At 39.2% G+C, this 27,604-nt stretch overlaps 1 protein-coding gene across 2 annotated transcripts in view; it reads left to right on the forward strand.

The window, feature by feature from the left end:
• Positions 1-27,203, forward strand: part of adamtsl5 (ADAMTS like 5) — a 36,185-nt gene extending 8,982 nt beyond the window's left edge. Inside the window, exons 2-13 of one of the 2 annotated variants that reach the window (XM_002932242.5) lie at positions 1,171-1,240; positions 3,371-3,534; positions 6,300-6,360; positions 6,482-6,584; positions 8,966-9,093; positions 9,466-9,589; positions 11,785-11,868; positions 15,025-15,188; positions 17,641-17,803; positions 20,462-20,557; positions 25,514-25,585; positions 26,080-27,203. In XM_002932242.5, coding sequence (XP_002932288.1) covers positions 1,171-1,240; positions 3,371-3,534; positions 6,300-6,360; positions 6,482-6,584; positions 8,966-9,093; positions 9,466-9,589; positions 11,785-11,868; positions 15,025-15,188; positions 17,641-17,803; positions 20,462-20,557; positions 25,514-25,585; positions 26,080-26,411 — 1,561 coding nt within the window. In that variant the 3' untranslated portion in view covers positions 26,412-27,203. The remainder of the gene's footprint in view (positions 1-1,170; positions 1,241-3,370; positions 3,535-6,299; positions 6,361-6,481; positions 6,585-8,965; positions 9,094-9,465; positions 9,590-11,784; positions 11,869-15,024; positions 15,189-17,640; positions 17,804-20,461; positions 20,558-25,513; positions 25,586-26,079) is intronic. The other variant, XM_031899217.1, reaches the window with a different exon arrangement.
• Positions 27,204-27,604: the final 401 nt, after the last annotated feature.

The raw sequence follows: 27,604 nt of genomic DNA on the forward strand, positions 1-27,604 counted from the left end.
CTGTGCCTGTCAGTACAGCTACACAAAGCTGTAGATGAGAGCAGATTCGCTTCTTTCCACCTGCCTACAAAATGCAGGCAGAGAGAAGCGGACAGTATGCAACTGTGGCCTTAATTGTTTCTCCCAACTGTTGATCTACAGCTTTAAACATCTTGCAACAGCCAGAGGACTTGGACTAAAGCAATATTACTTTGTATAGTGAGCTGCTCCTTATTTATTAAGGCAGTATGGCTGGTGGGGTGGAGAATGCTTTAGGCACATTCAGACAAGGCTGATCAGAGGGATTTTGCTGCCTCAAGCAGAATTTTCCAGTCACCTCTGCCCTCTCACATCCCTCCTCTGGCCACCTGTGAAGAGGTGATTCCTGCAGAAAAGCACAATACTTTGTCCTCCCCTTGCATCTCAGAACTCAAATTTATCAGAATTGAACTTATTTTCCTAAGGCATTCCTTGGCATACCATATATACTCTCTCTATGACACGATTTTTGTTGGACTGATGTATCATAGCTTATAGGTGTGATTAATTCCTCTAGATTTGTTGACATATGCGTGAGAGTGTTTCATTTTTAATCTCTTGCTTGTGATACGACAGTCATTGAGTCTTCCAAAGCTGTGCCATGTTTTCTTTTTAACATTATTGAGTTGCATTTGAATCGCAGTGAAATTGTAGAGATTGCAGATCCAAAGTAGAGTTAAAAAAGCTGTGGTTGATGGAAGGTGTAGTTTAGCTTGAAAGCCACAGGTTGCTCATTCCTGGTTTAAAATGGCTATACATGGACAACCTAATTGCCACTGATGGCCAAATTGCATTGATCTACACTTTTATGGCCAGCACAGGATTGTCTAGTATTAAAATATGACCTCTATCACTTCTTACTGGCTGATAATTTCACATATAGACCAATAGGCAATTATTGGCCAAATCAGATTTTCGGGCTGGGCAGACCAACTGTGATCAGACTAAAACAACACAATAATGGGTCGAGTGTGCAGAGAGATGGGTGGCCATTTTTAAGCCAGTGATTGTACTATGTATGTGGACAGCGGTGGGCAACATCATATTCCTGTTTAGTAACCTGTACAGATGACCTGTATATGAGCACTGCAGCTTTTCATTGATTGATTATCCACATGCTTTGTAGATTTTCACACATGCCCTATTTTTTAGGTTAATATGTCACTGTTTGGCTACTGCTTGTGTCCTTTGGATCTTCAAGATTGTTCCATCTTCCAGCCAGGTACAATAAGCATTATGAATGTTTTCTATTCCTGTAATTTGCAAGTAGATTCTTATAATTGTTTTTTTCTTATAACTGTTTACTATGATTTATTATAAGCTTGCTATGATGATGCTATGATGAGTGGTGTGTCAAATAAAATAAAAATACAGTAGGCTCTACACAGGTCCTTGTATATCTGGTACAGTGCAGGTCTAACAACAGCGTTCAGCCTGTTGACTTTTAGTTGTTAACTACAATTCCTGCTATCTCTAAAGGTGGCCACACACGCACCGATAATATCGTACGAAACCTCATTTCGTACGATATTCAGTGCGTGTATGGTATGTCGGCGAGTCGACCGATATCGCAGGAAGCTGCTGATATCGGCCGACTCGCCGATCGGACCAGTTTGAAAATTTTGATCGGGTGCCATAGAAGGAGCCTGACCAAAATCTCCCTTCAGCGCTGAATCGGCAGAAGGAGGTAGAAATCCTATTGTTTCTACCTCCTTACCTGCCGATTCAGCCCTGAATGGTGTGTGGCGGATCTGACGATGTTTTGTGCGACCGATGGTCGCACGAAACATCGTCAGATCGCCACGTGTATGGCCAGCAAATACAGTGAGTAGGGGCACATTTCCTCTACATGTAGAATAGATAGTGAAGACTGTGTTGTTATCTTGAAAAAGCAAGGGAGTGCCCCCGCCCCCCCAAACAATATTAAGTTGTATGGTTTCACTGGCAGTATAAATGGGGTAAGCTCCCCAGCCAAAATCTTCATGTGTGCAATCTTCACTTACTATTCAATATGTATTTTGGGACATCACCATATGACTAGGCACACTGGTAACTTTTCCAGGGTAAATGCAGCTGTGGACATTTTGTATGCCACATTCCCTTTACAGACATGTCTGTCTTGAACAGACCTTTATGCCAGTTAGTGGTTGTAAACCTGCATTTTTCCTGAGAGGACTGAGACAAATGTTCAGAACTGATCATGTGCCTTTACTATTACTGTTTTACAACAATTACCCACTGCTGCTTTACTCTGAGACATTTTTCCCAGTTTTGCTTTAAAGTCTTTTAAGCCAGCTTTTTGAATTGGAGACATTATCCCAAATGATTTACAGACCAATAAACATGCAGTGATTAGGTTGTTTATTTCTATTACCATTATTTATGGCTGTCAAAAAGTCAGGAAATTATCATCATTTTGCAGTTGTGTTTAACATTGCATTCTGTGTCTCGCACAGTCAGTGTTTATTCTGTTCCATTCTGACCCCGTAAAACAGTGGCTCTTAATCTTCTTTCCCCAGGGACCCAGAATCAGCTTTGTGACCAAAATATTGGTTTAGAATTGTGTGTGCACCTTGTTTTAGTGATCATTTAATATTATATCGGTGGGGCCTATAGGACTCACCTTAAACAGCATAGAGACCCACTTTTGCCCATCTTTAGCTTAGGCTATTTAATAGCTTGGGAAGTTTGATTCTACAGCGTATTAAGGTGAATTGCCTCTACTCTATCAATTTTTTAATATTTAATGATAAGGATGCCTTTAATCACATAGTTGCAAACATTACAACATTTTCTTATTTGCAATAATATCTTTCATTCCAGAATATGTTAACTCTAATTGCTCTTCAAAGTATTTCATTAGGATTACAGAATTTCTAAAGCCTACTTTCATGCTCAAGTTGAATGCATCAAAAACATTACAAGCAGCTTTACTTTTGGTTATTTGTAGTTATGCCCTTTCTTCAACATTGTTCGTTCAGACGAGGCTTGTTGAGCAATTCGAATTTTGACATTAGAAAATGTTTTTTTGAGAGCTGTATTGCTAGATTGGCTCTTCAAGTAGGCACCGCAAATACCTTTTCAGAAACACTGAGCTGTTGTGTGAGTGCTTCTAGCCCAGCTAATTACAACCCTTTACCCCATTTATCCCTCCAGGGTTGGATACACTAAATAAAGAGATGAACAAACCATAAAATTGATAGCGATCATGTTTGTGCTGCCTGCTGAGTGTGCATGCATAGTTTCCATTACGTGGTACTTTAGGCCTTCAGATGAAATTGTTAAAGTTAAAGAGCTTATCCCTTGTGTGCTTACTTGACCAGCATAACACTTTGATTTACATTTTTGTTAGGTACAGAGGAACCCCTTTCAGTGGGGATTTGTCAACAGATTTGGCCCTGAGCACAGTCCACCCCTGAGCTCTAGAAATGAGTGGAGTGTGTGGCACAGTTGGTCACCATGTTCTCGAACCTGTGGTGGAGGTGCTGCTGTACGCACCAGGACATGCCTAATCAGGTAAACAGGGCTTTTGATTTAAATTATAGAATGCTCCTATTGGTCCTGATGAAAAGATGATAATACTTAAATAAAATAGGAAAGATGTATTTGTACATAAATGGAATTGGCTTTGTATACAATATAATCATATAAGCCAAGCAAGGGCAAAATATATCTTATAAAGGAGCAGGGGTTTTCTTCAAAGACCCACTTAACCTACATGTTGTTTGCTCTATGTATAGAGCAGTGCTGTCCAACTTCTGTGGTACCAAGGGCTGGAAATTTTCTTGCCTACATGGTGGAGGGCCGATAATGGAAGCCAGTTTTGACCACTCCCCTTTTTTTAAACCACACCCACTTCAAACTACACCCATGCTATCACAAGAGCTTTTAAGACCATCCCCACATTAATGGTGGCAACACAGCAAAAACCCAATGGTTGGTGCTCACTGAAGGGATATCACCCTTCATTTATATATGAAAGAATTATATTATGTCATACACTTAAATCGATATGCCTCCTCCTCTTCTGTGGATAGCACAGCAACCCCCCAGCATATAATTACACCCCTTGGGGACCATATGATGACTATTTCCAAATGCCAAACTCCAGGAACAAACCCCTGCCAGGTTCACCTTCCACAGGCAGCATAGGGCAGGGAGAGTATGGCACACACAGGCAGCATAGGAAAGGCAGAGTATGGCACACACAGGCAGCATAGGGAAGGCAGAGTATGGCACACACAGGCAGCATAGGGGAGGCATAGAGCAGGCAGAGTACTGCTTGCCCTACCCCTCCTGTGTGTGCCATACTCTGCCTGCCCTCCCCTGCCTATGTGTGCCATACTATGCTTGCCCTCCCCTTCCTATGTGTGCCATACTATGCTTGCCCTCCCCTGCCTATGTGTGCCATACTATGCTTGCCCTCCCCTTCCTATGTGTGCCATACTATGCTTGCCCTCCCCTGCCTATGTGTGCCATACTATGGCTGCCCCCCCTGCCTATGTGTGCCATACTATTCCTGCCCACCCTTGCCTATGTGTGCCATACTATTCCTGCCCTCCCCTGCCTATGTGTGCCATACTATGCTTGCCCTCCCCTGCCTATGTGTGCCATACTATGCTTGCCCTCCCCTGCCTATATGTGCCATACTATGCCTGCCCCCCCTGCCTATGTGTGCCATACTATTCCTGCCCACCCCTGCCTATGTGTGCCATACTATTCCTGCCCACCCCTGCCTATGTGTGCCATACTATGCCTGCCCTATTGCTACACAGGCAGCATACAGTGACACAATGCTGGATGTGTCAGAGGGAATGTCTGAGGTGTGAACAGGGGAATAATGTGGGTGATTACAGCCAGAGCCTGAGGTGTGAACACTGCAGGGGGAAAACAATGAAGGCATTAAAAGGTGTGAACAGTACAGGGGATTACATGATTAAACAATACAGGGGGATTACAGCCTGAATCTGAGGTGTGAGCAATGCAGGGGGGCAGTTAATCTCAGTACTGATACCATTTAAAGGTAATACACAAAGGTAAGCCATCAAAGCAGCCAGACAGGTGGGGGGCCAAACAGAGGGGGGCCGCCAGTTGGACAGCCCTGGTCTAGAGCATCTTCCAGACAGCTGCTTGTGACTCCTGTAGCTGGACAATATTATACTTCCAAATGTTCTTAACATAAAAATCAGGATATTTTAGTCTGTCTGCTGATCCGCCATGGTCCAATCCAACAAGACATGCACTCTTATGAAAAATGGGGTATTTGGATGGTATGGGAAGTGCACAGTAACATACATATGCCTACATGCATATGCTGCATACAAGAAGCAAAACTGTGTAATGTATGTTGTGGCTTCCCTACATATCTCTTGTCTGTGGTAAGATTCTCTGACTGCCTCAGGGCTATGGGATGTTGAATATGCCACAACTTTGGCCTGAAAGATCTAAACCAAAATAGTGAAATATGCATGATTTGGGGGGGACTATGAAGATGAGAATGTTTTTTCCCTTTAAATCAAGCTTGAACAGCTATATTTTCTCCAGTTCAGAAGTGATGTTACACTTCTCCTCCTCCTGAGCTTTTTACCTGGAGGCACAGACTGCATGTGTCAGAAATCAAATTTGTGATAACAGATGTGTTAAGCTGTTAAACCGTTAACAAAAGAGTGTCTGACATCTTTCTAAGACCAGCATTGAAATATATGATTTCTTTATTTAAACATAGAGGCAGGGCTGCCACTTTGAGGGATTTGTAGTTTGCTCAGACCTCACTAATCCAACATGGTGTTCTGGAAGAATATGTACAGATGATTTTATTTTATGCATTATTAACATTTTTGTAGGACAAAAAAATCCTTATGTTGTCAGCTCTAATGAAAGGGATGTTAATTCATAGGTAAAACTTTTCTGGAATTCACTAGATTACCTTTTCCTTGTTGCTTGGTCCCCCTTCATGTTAAAAACGTTAAATTGGAAGCAGTTTATTTTTTGGTTTATCTTTTCAGTATAGAAATCTAATATATGTTTGGCAACAAACACCTTTAAGAGCTTATGTATGAACATAGGTGCTAGATTATAAAATTGCAGCTGCCAATAGCTTTAAGGTATTTTGGTATTTTTTTTTGTATGTTGAGCATTGTGATCATTGTCTTGCAGTAGGAGCTTATACATTTGACCTTAGTATGTGTAAATATGATAGGGACTTAGACAGTAAACTCCATTAGGGAAGGAACTGATGTAAATAACATATATATATATATTGGATGTAATTTTCGCCTTAGGGACCAAGGAAGCCCAATGTGCCCAGGCGAAATGAGACAATACCAAGTATGCAACACACAGGTGAGTGCTATTTCATATGTATTTTAAATGCAGTACAGGATCATCCATTTCATCTGACAAAATGGAATATACAAAAGTCTATCCTCACACACACAGAACCTAATCAAACTGTCTAACCCAGGACTGCCCTTCAGGAGTTGCAGATTTCAGGCATTTCCAGTGTTCTGCATACAACAAGAAGCCTTTGATGGGAAATTACTTCAGATGGGTTCCTTTCTACTCTGGTGAGAAGATGATTATTTAGTTATTACTCCTCATTGAATATTCTTTATAACCCTGCAACCGCACCCCAAAAAGTTAAGGTAAAATAATCTATAATGAACACTGGGTTATTTACTGTGAGAACGTGTCTCTTCTAGCTTTATCCCTATAAGTTTCAATTTTTTCTTTGTGTCACAGCATTTAAGTCATTTGGTCAGGATAGCTCAACTCCAACAATCTTAACACAGTTTGGGTACTTATCAAAACCTGAATCTGGAATTATTTTATAAGACCTGCTACTTATTTATGGGCCTAATGATTATGTCGTACAAAAATGTCTATGGACATTAGTAGGTCAGGGGCTCCACTTTAATATGCAAACATATTGTGGAGGATGAAATACACTGCATTGCAGATATTTCTAGTGTAACATACATAAGGTATTTGTTGTTCACTTATTTTTCTGACATGCATAAAGCATGTCGTATAACTGGCCCTTCTGGGATAAATAAATAAAACTCATTGCACTGTGTTTCTGCCCTGACTAGAATTTTAAAAACCAGGCTCAATTCACTGCACTGCTGTTTTCTATGTTACACTATATATCATATACATTTAAAGTGCCTGTCTGTGTGTATCAGATCTGTACCTTTTTGATTGAAATCTATACCATCATCCATGTACATATAGGCCTGGATGTGGCTGGGCTTCCAAGGTTTACAATCCTAAATTGGTTATAGAATATACAGTTGTAAATTTCTACAGTTGTATGGATTTTTTACAGTCCCTGGCCTGCTTATATGCTCCCTAGACATACACAAACATATAACATCATATTGGTACATGTAAGGGGGCAATCCACAGCTTTAAAAATCCCAGTGGTCAAGGACTACATTGCCTCAATGCGGTCCTATCTTCAAGGCCTGGATTGGCCCTAGTGATGATCCAGTTCTGTTGGCTAAACTATCGGATCAGCCCAAAAATGTGACAGGCAATTGCCTGCTTTTTGTAGACATGTTTTTTAAGGAACATCTGTATCAGCCTATAGCTTATTTTCTGCTTTTTTCAATTATATGATTGTGGGAGCCAATATATCCCTTGATTTTTTTCCTTCTTGGTTCAGCTTCAGCTACAGTTTAATATGCTGTCTCTTTATAATGAAATCTGTCTGAAGCACAGTAATGAACCAACAACAGCAGTTCTAGTTGTGATACATAATTACCTTAAGATGTCATTTGTCAGGTTTACATAATAGTTTCCTTTAGCAGTAACTTGTAATAATAATAAAATGTACTTTATTATCATATCTAGCTATTTATCAATACAGCGTCCTATTAAGCTTACCTTTTTTTAAAGAAAACGTTTGTCTGTATTTTTTTTACAGAAAGTTATGAACTTAAAGGAATGTGTGAAAAGCACTTAGTGTAGCCAGACCTGGCCTTCTGTGTTTATAAGGCACTGGCATGAAAAAAATGAATAAATATTGTCATGGTTACCTCACAAACATTGCCATAAACCATTATTTGGCAGGTGCCCTCCAGCAAAACAAAATATCAGGGCCCACACAACCAATGACTGATCACTTATTGCTCTCCAAGTGCCTCAAGGTCACATTGTATCCCAGCACACTTGGTATGACGTAATGTGCACAATGTGGTTAACTTTTTGGTTAGCAGTTTAGCAAGGCCATAAAGTTCAAAACACCACTGTTGGGAAGTTTATTTATAGGTTAAGTCATTGATTCGTGGGATCCACCAAAGCATTGGATTGTGTGGGACAATCTACTTTTTATTTCTCTCTTTTTGACAGTAGCTACAAGCCCATGAACTCTCCTTTGTTTCCCTAACCTCAAACATAAATGTGTACAGAATGGGTTATGGGTGCTTCATGCCCACTTGAATGGCTTTCTCTACCATTTAATCAGTCATGGATAAGGCACCTGGTGTGACATGGTGGTCACCATTGGACATACAAGTGCAGCAAATTGAACTGGTTTTCCGGAGGCAAATGATGTGGTCACACATGGCCTGCATAGACCTGTCAGAGGACTACATCCATGGCCTCATATAGTCTTCATCCAAAATGTTTTTTCAACCATCCACATCAAGACCTGACCTATCCCTGATCAGATTTCAACAGGGGCCTCTGCATAGGCCAATAACTCAGAAATTACATTAAATTCACAATTTTTATTTTAGTAATTTTTGTGGGAATAACGGAGTCATTGTAAGACAAAACAACTGTAACAAGTGTAAAATTAGTTAGAGGGGAAAATTATGTTCCTTGTTGTCATATATGGTTTAGATGTTTGTTTTCCATCAGAATAGCTCCAGAAGGAGCTTGCCAAGCCACTTGTTTGTTGTAAAAGAACTAAAACCTACTTTCTTTCCTGTTTCCTAAAAAGGTCAAAGTGATTGTGAGCTCAGCTGTTTGGCAGAAGGACAGAATTTTTATTATAACTTTGGTCGAGTTTTAGATGGAACATCATGCCATTCAGACTATGATGGCTTATGCATCAATGGGCAGTGCCTGGTAAGTTTTACTCATCCATTTTAAATAACCGAGGAAATTCCACCCATCTGTTTTCCATTAGATTAATTTGTGATATCATAAGTCTGTTTAATTACCCCTTTATATTTGGATTTTGCTTTTGTGGAAAATGCAAGAAAGTTGTGCAGAAAGAAATGGCATGTTGTTCATAACAGAGGGCTTGATCACAGAGACATTTGCCAAGCCTAGTTGGCTATAGGCCCAGCAGTCATGTAGGCCACACAAGATGATTAGCAGCTTTTGATCAGTGATTTCATTAGCATTAATCTATAGGAAGCTTGCTCGGACCTCTGTAGAAATAAATATTGTGGGGCTCTGTTTACACCATAACCCTTGTTTTCATTGCTTTGCCAGAAAATTGGCTGTGATCTTATCCTGGGATCAGAGGAGAAGACAGACATTTGTGGAGTTTGTGGTGGGAAAAACATCTCATGCAGGCATTACCATAATGTATACACTACCAAGTACCCACCGTCTGGTAAGTGGCACATTTGCTCTGCAAAAGAGATTGGCATAAAGATTACTAGCATACAGTATATCTTATGTACCTGCTATCAGGAAGAAGGCAATTATCAGTATTCTAACTGGTGCACACATACACAACAAATATCTAGTATAAATAAATTTACAGCAACTGGACTTGTTTGGTAACCAAACAAGTCCAGTTGCTTTAAATTTATTTATACTAGATATACCATGACCTGGATGAATGAAAATCTTCATAGACATACACAACAAATACATCTCTAAAATCCCTGGCATTTCACACCATATCTGAGTGTAGATTACCAGAGGGTGGGTGGGGAAATGAGATGCTGAGAGAGTAATATACAATAAGAAAGGGGAAAGCGTTTGCTTGAATAAAAAGATTATCAGCACAAAATAGGAAACTGGCATCCTGCTTGACTCTATTTAAACGCTTTATTTTATTTATTTTATATCAGTTACTACAGTTCTGTGTCACTCCTGCTGTTCACCACTGACTTTTAAGATGATCAGAGGCAAACAAATCTAACATTACCATGTGCTATGCCAAGTGTCAGCTGGAATACGCTCGGGTGCAGGCACATGTAGCCGATATACGCATGAAAACACGAGAGAATGCAAAGTCTCTCGTTTTCATGCGTATATCGGCTACATGTGCCTGCACCCAAGCGTATTCCATTCATTCGGGTGCAGGTACAAGTAGCAGGCGTAGGGCTGAATTTTCGGCAAGCGTTTTTCCGCTTGCCGAAAAAATCGGCCCTACACCACGTGTGGCATCAGCCTTACTGTTGTAGTCTCTGGATTAGTGTTATCGGTCTAATGATAAGGGCTAGGGATTTTTGTTACACTGGTTGAATACCTTCCTATTCCATGCCTTTACAATAACACTCTGCACTGTGCTGCCCAGGCACAAATTAACATAGGACTGTAGGTGTGAATCAATGAAAGTGACTGATGGGTAAGAACTATTTCTGCATTAGACTGGTGTGCATATTCTTAGAATCTCCAAAAATGCTCATTTGGAAATATTTGGAACAGCTGAGAGAAGTCAGGTTCATTTAATTAATAAATAAAGCAAATTCCTTGCATTCATGTATAAATATATGGTTGGCAGTAAAAATCTGTATTATGTACAGAGTTCTTTTTGTTTGTTATCGTTTTCTAATATATTAACAATGTTTAAAAATATTACTACACAGAAAAGAACTTCTCATCTCTTGGGACATGCACTGTTTGTTTCTGAATTGCAGCTGCTAGATGAGCATGCTACATGTTGTAGAATCATTTCTTGGTGGTTAAACCTGGGGAGCACAAATGCTGACCTTCTGGCAGGGTGGCAAACTACCTGTACATACTTGGCTACTTACTCTGTTCTGACTAAATAATATAATGTATTTACCTGTCCTTGAAGTGATATTGAGAAGGGATATTATTATTTCTTGAAGCAAATATTTAGCCTGGGACTTTGTGCTGTGCCCCAATTTCCTGCTCTGTTAGACTCAGGCGGTATCTGCTTTTGTACCTTTGTATCTTCTTCCATTCCAGTGTCGGACTGGCCCACAGGGATACCAGGAAAACTCCCGGTGGACCCAGGTGTCAGTTGGCCCTCCTGCCTCTTACCATCTGGTCTTTCATGGCCATTCGCTTTTTTTGCTTGGAAACAAAGAGATTGAAGAATAGATTATAGTATGTAAAGAAAATAGACTAGTGGAACAAATAGGTTAAATGAGAAGAGGAGGAAAAATAGTTTGGGGAATGGGCCTGTGGTTTGAGGTTTTCTGGTGGGCCCCTGGCATCTCAGTCCAACACTGTTCCATTCCATGATTTTTGGTCATGCCCATGGACAGCCAAGTCCAGATCCTGTTGAAGAAGAAAAGAACTACTGGGATCTAACAAATAGGCAGATAATGCCCACAAGATTGAAAACTGATCGGTTTTGACTTGATCAGGTAAAAAAAGTCTTAACATCACAGATAGAGGCATATTTGGTTAATTTAGGCTACAATGACCACATATGTCTTCTGCATCAAGTAGAACCATAGAGTTAAACTAGAGCTTTTTGCATACAATCAACTGATATGCAGCATTTAGCCCTTTTTTTTTCTTTTTCTTAATTTCACTTCAAGAAAACCCCTTTTCACATTTTTAATGTTTTGGCGGTACTCAATCCTTAATTATCATTTTTAGGACTCTTTGGATACAATGAAGTGACCATGATCCCCACAGGAGCCACTAACATCAAGGTGACTGACAGAAGTAACAATTATTTGGGTGAGTGCTACTCTGAACAGGGGAAAGGCATTGTATGAGGGTGTTATGGGTAGTTATGAGAAAAAATTTACATGTGGTTGTGCACAGTAAGATCAGAACAAGGAATAAAAACACTAAAACATTTGAACTATTGCTGCTCTGGTCGAAGATATCTGTAACCCACTCGAGCCAACCAGGCCAGCTTCACATCGTTGATGTATATACACGATCCAGCCATCTATGACATCACCGAAGCAGACGGGGTGCATGAATATGTAAATAAGCGGTACAACTCATTTGCAGCATCAGTAGTGTGGGACTGAGACAGGGCAGAGGGGTTAGGGAGTGGCTGGTAGCACATACAGCCCACCCTCCATCTGTGACCCACTTCTGGGGGAAATTGGTCAACCCAAATCCATCTGACCCATGGGTTTCTTTAGTTCCACTAAGAATATCTGTATATTTTAAACAGCTGCTTACACTCTTAAAATACAGATACACTATATCTTAGGAATTTGCTACCAAGCACCCTCGATGGCTCTCCCCCAGTTGTCAGGAATTTCCTTACAATCCAATTTCAAACAATTGAAGCATGTTTGTGATCTCCTAAAAATTTCCAATTATCCATCCTCCTCCACCTCCCCCAGCTTCAGTGTAGATATCAAGCACTTAGCTCGCGGGTCAGGTGTCAAATTATGAATGTGTTATGAATGACAGTGATTTCTAAGAATGATGGGAGTTATAAATTTCAGCAGATGGATTCTAACAAGCTTGCCATGTCTGTCTCAGACAGCTTAAGACTAAGAGCCAAAGAAAATCTTGTTGAACTATTCATATTCAGTGCTTTATGCATAGGTGCCTCTTTGCTAGGTTAAAATCAAAGTTACTGTGATAGGTTTCATGAAAATAGAATTAACAATCTTGTGCATAATCTGAACTGAAATTGAGGTATTTTAAAGCCCTCTGGCATGTTTTGCAGCATATATTAATTTGTTTGTTGGACTCACGAACCAGACAGGTAAGATCTTGCCCAAGAATCAGAAAAGCTGAGACAGAAACTGTTTCTCTGTCTCGTATCATTTATTGTCAAGCTAGTCCTCACCCCTTTGGAATGAGATCAGTGTCCTCTGTTTTCCTAGGCGTTGATTGCTGTGTATGGAAGAGGGAGTGTTTCTGATGAGGAATAAGCTAAAGTGTCATTCTTGTAAAGCAAATCTTAGCTATTGCCTCATTTCTGGCACCGTGTTGTACTGGAACTTGTGTAGTATATATCTGTGTGGGAGGTTTGTTCTATACTGAAGAAAGAAAGTTTAGCAGAAGATAAACGCAACATATTGTACAAAATAACACAGGAAATACTAGTCATTCATTGGGTTTGCTGATATGGCCCCACAACATATGTGCATACAGGATCAACTTTAGTGGTAGTAAGGCTCAATGCAAAACAGACTTTACTAGGTACAGTTGTTTATATCAAACAGGACTTATGGTGCTTCTGGTATTGAGCCCTCGGACTTGGGTTATGTAAAGTGGCCTTGGGGATTTCCCCAAATGATGGGAGCCTTAAGCCTTTTTAACTATAAACAACCCTTATAAAACTATTTTGTTTATGTGTCTGTGTGTCCCTTGGTTGCTAACATTTTTTGTTCTTTTGGAGAGGCTTGGGGACTTTATTGGTTGCAAGTGGTAACTGAACTTGTGTAAACCCCTTCTAATGTAACATTAGGGGCAGTTCATATAAACTTGCAGTAAACATTTATACACTGAATATTGCAGGGGAATTCTGTTAAACAATTAATGTATATATCAAAGAGACTTGAATTGCTGGATATATGCAAGGATGACGCAGACAGAAGCGTGTTGCTATTAATACTTGTAAAAAGGGATTTTTTTGGTATAATTTTTATTTCTAAATTACATTGTTACATTGCAGATAATTGACTCTTTTATTTTAAATTTTTTTAGTCTTAAAAGAAAGGTGGAATCACTGGGGGGTGCCAAAATGTTAGGCACACCCCCAGTGATTAAGATGACTTACCCGATACCTCAGGCTGGTGCTACTATTAGCTGAAAATCTCACTGGGGGTACATGAAGGCAAGCAATCCTCTTCCATTCTTTTCTTTTTGTGCAATATAGTAAAAGAAAAAAGCTTGGCTGTTCACTCTACTGCGCTGGTCACACAGTGCTCCTTACACTTCTGCTTTAACCCAACAAATGTATTTCTTTAGCTGTAATATTGGTGTGTAGGCACCATCTCAGTGCATTGTGCCTGAGTCTGAGCTTTCAGTAGGAGCCAGCACTACACAATAGCACTGCTTTCAGGTAACCTATTGTTACTCCTACTTAATATAGAGTCATAAGCTGGACTTTTACTATTGAGTGCTATGCTCATATGTAACACTAGGGGGCTGATTTACTTACCCACGAACGGGTCGAATGGAGTCCGATTGCGTTTTTTTCGTAATGATCGGTACTTTGCGATTTTTTCGTATGTTTTGCGATTTTTTCGGATTCTTTACGAATTTTTCGGATCCAATACGATTTTTGCGTAAAAACGCGAGTTTTCCTATCCATTACGAAAGTTGCGTAAAAAGTTGCGCATTTTGCGTAGCGTTAAAACTTACGCGAAAAGTTGCGCATTTTTCGCGTAAGTTTTAACGCTATGAAAAATGCGCAACTTTTTACGCAACTTTCGTAATGGATACGAAAAACTCGCGTTTTTACGCAAAAATCGTATTGGTAACGAAAAATTCGTACAGAATCCGAAAAAATCGCAAAACATACGAAAAAGTCGCAAAATGTTCGTTTTCAAGTCGGAACTTTTCCAATTCGGGTCGGATTCGTGGGTTAGTAAATCAGTCCCTAGGTGGAGCATGGGAGGATAATGAACACATTGTTACAAATTGAAATTGTGTTGTATTAATAATTAATTAATTATTGCAACAGGACAATAATTGATTTGCATATGTTGTGAATTATAGCTTACCTTCTTCACAAAAAATAACCAATACAAGAGGTGAAGAGGGCCCTGCCCAAAAGAGCTTACAATCTCTAAGGCTTATTGTAGTCAAAATATAGATTTTGATATAGATATAAATATAGCCAAAGTTTTTTATGTTGTGCTTATTTGCTAAACTTTATAACTCTCTTATATTCTCTTTACTTCTGTTTGGCAGCCCTAAGAAACAGAAATTACCACTATGTCATCAATGGCAACTGGGCCATTAGCTATCCTGGTGTCTACAATGTGGCAGGGACCAAAGTCCACTATAAACGTGCTGCTGATAATCAAGAGACTTTTGAGTCACAAGGACCCACCAGTGAGGATCTACACATTATGGTTTGTATCCCAGACCAAAGGCACATAGTGCCGTTTGCTAACTTTTCTATATTAAGGAGGCCAGACTGACTTTTTGAAGCTGTTAAACTGCATTTCACATTATTCACAGCCACATTTATGAGTGTGCTACCCATGGCTTTGGCAAATAACTACTGTTAGATATGCGTAAGTTTGGTAACAGCTGTGTAGCTGTATATATCTTAATAGTTTAAGGTGCTGAATTTGGGGATAGGTGTGCCCATTGTTTTGGTTCTATGTATTTCATGTTTGATACAAAAGAGCATCTGTTGTATTTAATACAAGCTAGAGTTTAATTCCTGGATTTCTGGCTAGTAAAACAATGGAGAACATGTTAAAAAATGCATTTTTATGATTCTATCCAGTTCCCAAAAGGAAGTGCTGTTTGCTTCAGTGTTCTTTGTTTTACATCTTGGGCAGATTTGCAATAAGTTGTACATTAGCTGTACATAAACTGTGATTTGGGTACTTTCTATAGATGTTTCAAAACAAAAATTAGAGATAGGGAATATAGATAAATACAGACATGTAAGTACAGACAAGAGACTCATGTGGGACAGAGACAGCAAGAAAGGAGTGTGAGAAGAAAGACTGTTATCAGGGAAGCAGACAACCACGTGGGCAATGAATCTGCCTAGTTGAAACCTCACAGATTTCTCTTTTACCAGAAGAGCAATTATTCACTTACTCATAAAACTTTGATCTCTTAAAACCATCAAAGATCTTAATTTGCATACTAGGAAAATTATTTTGGGAAAGAATTTTCTTTGTAAAGAGAATCCACATTAGCAGCTTATTTGGAGCTGCAGAACAACACAGGCCAAAAGATGGAATTAGCCCAATATCGCCCACCTGTAGGTGGGCATATAGGGAGAAGATCTGCTTGCTTGTCGAACTTGCCAAACAAGAGGATCTTACAGTGTATGGCCACCTTTACTGCCTGACTATATCTCACATGTATGGCCAGTACATGCAGACAATATATTCTCCCTAAAATGTGGGCACTTAGTTCATAGGATTACCCTTTACCATTTTTTTTATTTCCTTATCATAGTAAGCAGTCTTGCTTCTCATGTGTCAGACACCAATACTGAAATTACAACTAAGGCTGCAGATGTCAGCAGACATTACTTTTACATTTAGAAGTGAACAGATCCTTTTATCAGCATACCTGAAATGTAGTGTTTTTAGCACTTTTACACAAGAGGCAGAAACGGCTGAGATAAATGGTGAGTCTTGTAAGAGAGTCTTATTGTTTGTAGCAGATAAATGGTACAATCATTAAAATGAAACGCTGCTCACAATTAATGACAGGGTTCTGGTTGATCTGCAAGAATGTAATCTCTGCAGAAATAAAGTGTACATTTAAACATGTTCTGAATAGTTACTGTAGAAGCACGCATGCACATGCCAGGCATGTAAAATGATAAGGAAGATCCCAAAGGTGAGATAAAATTCTGATAACTACAGTCACACCATAGTTAATAAAACAAAAGTTGGATCTGTCTGATGAAGTAAGAAAATAGGTATTCTCGATCATAAAAAATACAAAAAACTGTAACAGATGTTTAATAATAATTATTTTTCTTAAATAGATTTTATTATTTATTTTATTTTTTGTTATAGTTTTTGATATATAAAAGGTTTATTAGTGTTGTAGCTCAACCTAACATGCAGCCTAACTGCAAACAAGTCAATCACGCTGTTTGTCAGCTTTGCATTGTTAAAAGCAATGTTCTAGTTTATAAGAGTTTTAAGAAATAAGTACATTATACCAATTTTAATAATATTTGCATTGTGGTATCATTTAACAAAAATGAAGTTTTTTTCAATATATTTAGAGGTAGACTAATAGGTAGTAATAAGTACAGTAGGTCTCTTCTCTCTGTCAGCCAAGGCTCTCCCTAAACTTTGAAATCTGATGTGGTGACATCACAGGGAAGCGCAGATAATGAATAGTAGTGGGCATGCCCAGTCATTGCTTTGATTGGCTGAATGTGAAATGGATTAATGGTGTTATAACTTGATAAGCCTTAAAATTAATTTTTCTCATTAAATTGAATCTAGCCTATGGTTAATGTGAAATGGGGCTGATTCTCGGCATGGGAATATATACAGGATCAGCCCCTACACTTGCATCAACTTTTCCCTGTGCCTGCACTTTGAGCCACTGCATCGGCATGGGCACAGGGCCATGGAGTGGAATTCGGCCCCAAAACTCATTAGTATGCATTTTTGCACCAAAATCAGCTTTGTGTGGCTGCACCCAGGCTGACGTAGTGGCTGATTCCTAGGCTGCGCTTATCCACAGTTTGCTCCACTCCACTATTACTACGAGAAGCCTCTGAGTGTATTCGTTTTTTTAGTTAGCAGTTGATCCACAGCTGCTGCAAAGTGTTTGCAGAAGAGTAAATAAACCTTCCTTTGCTCCTAGGTACTTTTTACTGAGCAGAATTTGGGGATTGAGTATGAATACTGGCTTCCCAAGGATTATTATATACAGCACCAAAGAGACCGCAGCTCTCTGCAAGAATATGGAGAGGTCTCCGTGCCTCCTACCCATCCCTCTACCACACAGCCAACACCAAAGACCACTGGTAAGCCCTGAGTATATGGGAACTTAAACTACTCATAACTTCCAGTAAGGCATAAAGGCAAATAACTAAATTTTTGGCAAGAAACTCATTATCACTTTGGTTATTCTGTTTTACACAGTGGGGGCTTTTGATCAATAAGTCATCATTTAAGAGCTGCTCTACTAATAAGGTAACCATCTCTGAAGAATTCAGATTTATTAAACAGTTAACCTACATTTGCAGCCAAACTGACAATACACAAGAAAATATTAATTCTATCATATTGACAGTTCCTCCACATTGATACCCAGATGACATTTATCTAATCAAACTGTTCTACTAGGCCAGTTGATAAATAAGTACACAAGTGTGGCTCATCCTACCCAGACTGGCTTATAATTTTATACTTAAGGCAAAAGGGGTAAATCTTCCAGTCAGGATTTCAGGTTTGTGCAGTATTTTTTGTGGGTTCCTTAATTGTTGTGAATAGAATATAAATGTTGCTAAGGTGTAAGTCTTGCCTATCTAAAGAGCTGCTTTACTTTCTGGCACCTTATAAATAAATTATGATTATAATAATGATCTATGGAGCTGTAGTTAAAATAAAAGCCCCTTTTATTAACTGGGTAACTGAGGTAGATTGGGGCCACTATCAGAGGTAGTGGGAATTACATATATCAAGGATGTCCAACCTGCAGCTTCTTACACTGTTGGGGGGGGGATGCTGGGAGTTGCAAAATATATTTCCTTTAAATATCACTTGTAGCACTTGTAAAATAATATAACGTATCTACTCTTTTCCTTCTTGGAAACAAGAATGGTCCAATGGCAGTGCTCCAACTGAGCTACCCTTGTAATAGCCCTGATGATATCATTTTCACTAAAAATATTTTGAGGCACCATAAAAATATATTTTTTCATTTGGCATGGGAAAATGAGTTTCCTACTGTGTGCTTTACATGGGAATACAGATATATTAAAGTAATATCCACTGGCTCTAGCGATCTGGAGCATTATTTGTATTTTTATTTTGATTTTGTAACTATCAAAGGACTTAAGTTGGACACAGACACAAGTTGTTTGGCAAGACAGAAAGTCAGTTCCCTAATTCAGCATATGTTTGGGGCCAGTCATCTGCCTGGAGCTATGCAAAGCCACCCTTCTTCCTAGTGATCTCAGTGACTGGGCTATGTGTGTGGCCAGATTTCCACTAATCTTATCTCCCAGTTGTATCCCTACATTTGGCTCATGTGTTGCCAATATAAAGCAGCTAGCATTGAACCATTTATGTTAACAGAGGCATTTAGCTTTGGTCTTCTTCATTTGCTGATCTATCCATGTTTTAATGGTAGTTTTAAAGCAGCCAGGAGATATGCTAAAACATTTCTGTTTTAAAGAGCCTGTTGTACCCTTTGTAAGACCTCTGGATATGTGTCTGCCTCCATTCAACTTCATTGTGCACACAAATGTACTTTTTGAGAGTAAAATGGCAGGGTTATTTAATAATTCTTCCTATTGGCACAAGAAAAGCTTAGCAAAGAGTGGAAAAATACTATGATTTTAATTATACTTCCGAACAATGTAGGTCAAAAAATATATAAAATAAACTAGCTCATATAAATAAACCATTTTCATATAAATATACTATTTTAGTAGTATGTGCCATTGGGTAAACCTAAATAGAAAATTGCCATTTTAAGAATTAAGGACCACCTCTTGGGATCATAAGATTTACGGTGCACGCAAACAAACCAGGGCACACATATATGCTAGGTCACATCAGCCAATCAATGGACAGAGCTTTGTCTTTTGCTTCCACATTTCTTCCTGTTACAGTTAGAGCTGCATTATTTCTGGTCAGGTGATCTCTGAGGGAGCAGAAAGTCCAGCACTAAATGGTGGCTCAAGAGAAAAGACGCAAAAGGACAAGCTTAAGGAAGCCATACACGTTCAGATTTTAGTCTTCTTCCAACAAACATTTGGATCGGTCATACATTAACAGTAATGATCTAAAACTAACATTCAGACTGAAATTGTTGAATAAAGCCCCAAAATAACAACTCAGAGGATGTTCTGAACATGAAATTGTTGGCAGACTCCAGTATGAAAGTAACTTCTATTGTAGGTCCCCCAAGGATACACAATATATGCGCAGATTTTATTGTTATCAGACTGAAATTTTCTAACCTGGCCGATCAACTAAACAACCGATTGCCATAATACAAAAATGATCGGGGCGATAATTCTGAGCTCACGCACGGTCCAAAAATCGGCTAGCTTTACCCTCTCTCACTGACTCTAGCACACAGGGTTGCCCTTTCTCACTGACTCCAGCACACAAGGTTGCCCTTTCTCTGACTCTAGCACACAGGGTTACCCTCTCTCTGAATTTAGCACACAGTCTTACCCTCCCTCTCTGCTCTAGCACACAGGGTTACCCTCTCTCTCCGACTCTAGCACGCAGGGTTGCCCTTTCTCTGACTCTGTTTACATTTTCCCAGCTTTCGGCATTTGTATCTGCATAATTGTCGTACCCATAGAATGTTCAGATCTTGGAAAGCCTCTAATTAACCAAAAGTGTTTCTAATTCTGGAATAGGCACCCCTCAGCCACCCACTTTTGCATGTGATCAACAAATGGTAAAATATAAACTCCATTGTTGTTGATTTGTCTTGACAGCACAAATTCTAACACATCACATCAAGAAGCAGCCCCAGGCACGTCTCCAAAGGGAGAACACTGAGTGGAATCAAGTTAAGGAATCTATAGAGAACAGTAAGTGCAATGAGCTTTCACTTGTCCTTGGGAAGTTCATGAGTGCTGCATTGCCACATCTCTTACTCAATTGAAATATTGTGAAATTAAGTAAATAACAAAATACAAAAGTGTATGAAGTTCAACTTCTTTCAGTTGCAGAGAGTCTTTACTTGCATTTTTGACCTTAGTCTATTAATGTGGTTTTTCACTGAATTAAAAGGGCAGTATAGACACACCCCTTGTTCATCATGACATGTTTTTTTGTTATTTTTTTAAGCTAAACAGGGCAAATAGGAAAATTGAAGCTACTCCATGTTTGGTCTTTAAGAGGTAGATAATTAGTTTACAAGTGCGCAGATAATCCCCCTGCATAATGGACTTATATTTATCTGTGCATTGGGAATCTATTTGTCTATTTCACAAGAACCAAATATGGAGTAGCTCCAGTTTGCATAAATAAAACAATTGGAAAAAATATGTTCAGCGCAAGCACTATTCATTCCACACATGATGAACAAGGGGGATGTATTGCCTTTTAACAACATACTGTAACATTATTTGTAGTAACTTCTTAAAAGAGCTGCACAGAATCCAGAATTTGATTTGGGATTTGGCATTTGGCCAAATGCTTAGTGTTGAGCCAAACATATCCAAATGATTAAAGTTGTCTGAATTTGGGCAACTGACAGCTGATTGGCATTTTGTTATACAATGGAATTTGTTGGATATTGCACAAATGTGCAAATGCACATTAGGATTTGGATTTAGTCTGGTGTCTGGCAGAATCTATAAACTACGGATTCAGTGAATCCCTATAAAAAACATACATTAGTGGCATATCTAGCATCCTAGTTAAGCCTGCAAAATGTATAGGTTATGGTAAACGGGTGTCCAATAAGTTATTGCAACTAGTTAGTGGGCAACATATTCTGGTCAAATGCTTGAAAACTCAATTGGGGCTTAATTACGTTTGCAAGTGCAACTTTGAGGACAACTGCCATTTTTTTTAATGTATAGTGTGCCATATCTGAAATGCATGTCTCATCTGATTATTGCAGTTGGACTTTGTTTAAGGGTGCATTTTCATCAATTAGTGGTTACAAGAAGACTGGCTTTGATTGTATTGATAATATCAATTATTTATTAAGTATTGCAGTGTCCTTTACTCTGTATTATACAAATAAAAATGTAGCATTTTCCTTATCTAACTCTACTGCAGAACTACCCTGAGTGAAGATCTCCAATTAAATCATCATTTTGTAGTCTTTCTCTATGTTCCACTTACAAGAATACAAACAGATGTGTGATAACAGTAACACAAAGCCCTATAAAAAAGCAGTCAACTACATCCTTAATGTTGTGATAGGGCCACAGCTCTCCAGTGACTTTTAATAGCCTTATACATTATAGTAGAGAGGTATAAAACCAAGAAGATGTTTATAAAGGCAATGAGACTACAGCCTTCTGCATTGTATATGTTCATTGAACTTCTGAAACTTTGGAGTAGAAGTGAGTCCTGTCCCTCCTCAAAAATCCTATTCTTTGTGTGGCTGCTTTAACAATGTTTGAAAGGCAGTTTTAATATATGCAGCATACATATATTTATTAGCATGATTTAAAGATAATAGGTATGGTTTCTGCAGTGATTGTGGGCATTACTCCACCCTACTCTCCTTAAATGAACTTTAGCAAACCAACCTGCTCCTGCACTTTGGGATGGGCTTTCCTGAACATGCTGCATGATCCTTTTTGCTATCACTGTGTGAGTAATGCCACAACTATTTATAACACCAGTGAAAACATGGCCGAGACAGTGTGTCAGGAGTTGAGGAGCATCAAGAAGAAGCTACTGCCAATGAAACGTACAACTGCCAGTCTGGTTGGCTCTTAAACCTGCAACTTATCAGCAGTTGCTGTGCTACAGCTACCAGCAATGACAGATTCTGGAATTTTGTAGTTCAGCAACAGTTGAGATGGAAGATCGCTGAGAGAATTCAGGTTCTTTACAGTTTCTGTTATGGATTTTGTGTTGGCCTTCATTCTCCATAAAATGTTCTGCTTGGCTGCTTAAAAATGTTACCTTTGATCTGTTAGCAGGGTATCATTTCAGGAGTGGCAAAGCGAAGATGCAGAAAATTATCTGGAAAAAAATGTCAGGATGTCAGTTCTTTGGCAAAAACACCCTGGCTCTGAGCCAAGTACAAGATTTCCAGAGCTCGGTGCTGTGGCGTATTCCCAGCAGTGTGGAACGGAATGGGGTGTGTTTGCACATGGGACTGTGTTATTTTTTCAGGGGAGAGTGTAGCAGATTAAAATGTGTGCTCAGCATGTGAAAACAAATTCAGTGGGAAGGACCGTCAGTAACAGGCAGCGCACATGCAGTTACATTGACTTGAATGGCATTTTTTCCCTAAAATTCTGTTCTTTGCAGATAATGATGCACGGCCATCAAGCTATGCTCCTTGTTACTGCATATTGACTGCCTGTCTGAATGTGTGTTTTTGTTTACCTCAAGCAAAAGAAAGAGGATTCCTTATAAAATATTGCTTACTATGCATGTCTGTTTGGCTAGGTTCCCAGGGCAATGAAGTATAAGTTTTCCCCTTGGCTTATACTAGGTTCTCATCCACTGGGTTTAAACAGCTGCAGCATCAGTTTAAAGGGGTAGATCACATTTTGTTACTGTATAATGTACACAATGATGATTTTCATTTAGTCTTCATGGAGTACACACAGGGAGCCTTGATATGCATGCTAAGTAGTAAGCAAGGACATAACTATAAAGGAAGCAGACCCTGCAACTGTTGAGGGGGGGACCAGAATATATAGGAGCCCAGTGGAGCCTGACAGAAAATGTGTTTTTGAAACAGGACTTATTCACATAGTTCAGGGGGCCCTAAAATGATTTTGCTGTAGGCCCCAGTAAGTTCTACTTACAGCACAGGCCCAAAGACTGAGCACATAAATTTTAATTGCTGCAGTGTTCTGAAGGAGAACACCCTAACCCTTTGGTAGCAGCTTCTCCATCAGCACCTTAAAATTACTGGCGTTAAGTGCAAGTAAATAATAATCTGCTTTCCCACATCACAAAATGTCACACATGGTGCTCAGGGCAGCCACATACATTCCTCCAGGATAGCATTTTCAATTTCTTATATTTGATTGGCTGTTACTTTGAGATGGGTTACTTTTTGTTTGTGTCGTGTTTCCAGTTAGAGATTTTCCAGCCTCTTTAATTTGAACAAGCAACATATAATCTAAGTAAATGAAAGTATCAATGTAGAAATGTCGCCCTGGGTAACATTACTATGTACTTCACTGTACTTTTGGCTGACTGCTCTGGCAGCAGTTAAGTTTCACTGTGGGGATGGTGGCTCAGAGTTTCATTTCTTATGTAGAATATCCAATCGAAACCCTTACTGCGTAGTGTCCCACCACTGCCATATCAATTTGCTGTGCTTTGCAGGGACAGAGCCACACTCTCACAGTGCTGACAGCACCCACTACATCTGGTATTAAGTCCCGCCATTTAGTTTGATATAAACATGGGACACTAAGGAAGACCCATACTCGGTTTAGGTCAATTGCATTAAATAATTAGAGACCAGAGACATCACTGTGGAGGAAATGCTATAGTCTTTCCTAAGTTAACTTAACTGTACATTATTAACAAACCATTACCCCATTTTCCCCAGGCCAAATAGGCCATGACATTAAACATTTCAAAATCCAAAACAGTCAAAAAAGGATTCTGTGACCAAATTCCTTTAGGCTCTTAGAAAAGTCCCATTTACATGGGTTTATCCTATAGACTAATGCTTACCCACTGGGTTTTCAATGCAAAAGCCAGGATAAGAGCTGATCAGATTCCCAAAATCCAAAACACAAACATGAAATAAGTAAGTGAAGCAACAATTAGGGAGGGAGGGAAGGTGGGTCCCTGAAAAAAATCACCAACTGATGATGGTCCTCAGAAGCCAGGCAAGATATTGCTGACTTTATAGCTTTAAACGTCTGCATTTCCCTCCCATACCAGCCTACCCCTAGCCTGCTGCAATTGGTCCTTTACCAGGCAGCTGGTAAAGGACATACCAGGCTGCCTTCCCAGCTTTTTATGCCCCCTTATGCACCTTTACATTTATGTGGTTAAAAAAATATTTACACACAAACAATATATGCCCTTTTAAAATACTGTTCTTCTACACTTGATTAGTTAACACAATAAGTTACTGTAATTTCTATGACTATAGATCTTATTATGTAATTGAATTGACTGCTTTTTGCACAGGAAAAGTGTGATGCCATTGCTGAGTGTATTATGATGTGCATTCTATTCCTGATGTACAGGCCCGGACTGGCAATCTTTGGATTCTGGCAAATGCTGTTGATTGATACCATAGACAGTCACTATTTAGTGGTTTAGTGGGGGGCTGTTTGTGCCTTTGTGTGTTTGGAATGCCAGGGCCTGTTTTAAATGCCAGTCTGGACCTGCTGGTGTAGCTCCCAACACATATTTCAAGGACATCTTCAACTTATCCATTCCTTCTTCAAAATGAAAATGAAGTACCTCAGTAAATGTGCTTTCATGTGAATGTATAGTTCTGTTCTGATATTTGTAGTATTGATGTTTATATACTTTACACTGTTTATGCCTGGTTCAGAACCATTTTCTCAGGGTAGCCCATATTCTGGTGCAGGAGCTGGTTTGGTTTAGAACCACTTATATGCCTTGTTTTCATCAAAAACACATAAAAAGAGAATCTTCATCCACCCAGCAAGTTGGGTTAAATAGTTAGGACTCTTCATTTCCACAGAGATGTTTTTTTTCTTTCTTATCTCGTATTTTTGCCAGCAATATTCTTTACCTGAGTGGCTATGCCTTAACATCCTATTGGTTTAGTGATATTTGGCTTTTTTCAGCTTTCTCTAATAAGAAAACTATATGGCTTATTTAACTTTTTTTTCAAATTTCAGGTAAATGTGGAAAGTGCAAAAAAGTGAAAGGACGACAAAATAAAGTGAAGCAATATTGTCAGAAGGACTTTGGTAATTAAACATCTCTCTTTTTAATTTTCTAGTGCAAATGGAGGGATAAAACCATAGGGGCCATTTATGAACTTGAAGGGATTGTAAAAAAAAAATTTTTTTGGCACTTTGCACCCTGCCTTCCTCCATACAGAGCTTACCACTTTTCAGGCACAGAGACTTGTGGCTGCCCCCATGAATACAGCGCTGTCTGTGCTTAGCATCACTGTATTTATAGAAGGCGTGTAGGAGAGGAATGTAGCTGTTACCCCTCCTGGCCCCTAACTTGCTAGTTTGGGAGTGGTGGTGGATGCAGGTTGCAATGGAACCTTGTGCTTACCACCTGCCCTATGGTTCCCTTTGCCTTATGGTTCTTGTGCCCCTTCAAGCCTTTGCTGTTCGGCCCCAGGTCTTAGCAAATGACCCCTTATTTCATGAATATATATTTGTATTACTTGTATACTTGTTTAAATACATTTTTATTGTTTTTTTTATTTACTATGGTCATCTTCTAGTTTTCAGAGGAAGAGTTTTAAGCAAAAAGACAGTTGGGAAGGAAACGTGTTACGATATTCAAGTGGTTATGACCTACAAAAACAACTTTCCTATTCTGAGACGGGAATACATTTGGGTTCCGAACACTTGTGATTGCCCTTACATGTCGGAAAAAAGGGAATATATTATAATGGCACGGAGACATGTCAACTATGAGCACACATTGAACAGGATTTTGCTGGAGACCCATAGTTTTGTTCGCCCCTACAGTCCAAAGGAGGACAAGATGCTCAGAGACCTTGACAAAGAATGTGCCAAATATGGAATCCAAAGTACAAAACAGAATCATTAACTGTTTAGAACCAAGGAAAACATTGTATTTCCTGTAGTTCAGTATAACTATCTACAGATGGCTTTGTACAGTGTATTTAATATTTTATTGCACAGTGTGTAAACGTATATAAAGTGTGTAGTTGGAGATACTATACACTTTAGAAGGGTTGCAGAGTATTGAAGCTGGTTATGCATGATGAGATGCAGATGGAGGACTTATTGACTGCTGCTCTGTGTGGAAAGCCCTTCACTATTTATTTTGCCTTCCTGCAATTATATCATAGTCTGGTCTGCTGATGCCTCCCATGAACAAATGTTAGAGAATTGGCTAACCTGGAAGTGACATTGTCTGCAGCGGCCTTCCATATCTTATGGCATCATTAGATCCTGTATCATATGAGTGAGCCAGTTCAGCCTGGCCACCCATATTTCACATCTATTCATATTGCCACAGTTTAGATATGTGGATCACATGAGAATCCACCTATCTGTGATTCCTTTGGTTGTTGTAAATTACAGATACTCTCTTAACCTGTAACCGAGTCTCTTCTTATTTTTTTCCTGCTGCTTTCTTTTAGTTGAAATCACAATTTTTACTCAAAGAAACACTATTTCTGTATACAGAAAACTTCCTAGTAACAAAATATATCTGTCAGTGTTAGGCTATTTACACACAGAGCATGTACATATGGTTGTATGGTTCAATTGAAATATGCGTGTATAAGCACATATGAACTTTATACTACTCACCTTTTTATACCACTTACCATGCACTTACAATGCATTTGCCAATAAAAAATGATGCATTCCATGTCTGTTTCTTTCTGTTTCATACTATGTCCAGCAAGAGTCAAAGGCATATAAAACATTATACTTCCAGTTGTAATGCACTCCCATACACATTGATAATTTACAAGTTTGTCAAACACTGCTTTGGGTAAACTCTTATGAATGTTGCTCAATGTACTTACTTTATGCATTTACAATGGGTATGAGGTGCATTAAAAAAGCTTACCATATATGTAGTGAACAGCCATCCTGGATAGTACAAGTGATATTTTAGGCCAACACAGGCCTTTTTCCAAGCGCCTTCTTACATTAAAAAAAGATTTCCTAAGTTCCCGTGTGCATAAGCCCTTTACATGTGGGTTTCAAGAGCTTGTTAGAAGAGAGGGTGTGCCCCCTTGGAACATTGATCTAAGGTGGTCACAA

The sequence above is a fragment of the Xenopus tropicalis genome, chromosome 3 (genome assembly GCF_000004195.4).
Source record: "Xenopus tropicalis strain Nigerian chromosome 3, UCB_Xtro_10.0, whole genome shotgun sequence".
Classification (NCBI taxonomy): Eukaryota; Metazoa; Chordata; class Amphibia; order Anura; family Pipidae; genus Xenopus; species Xenopus tropicalis.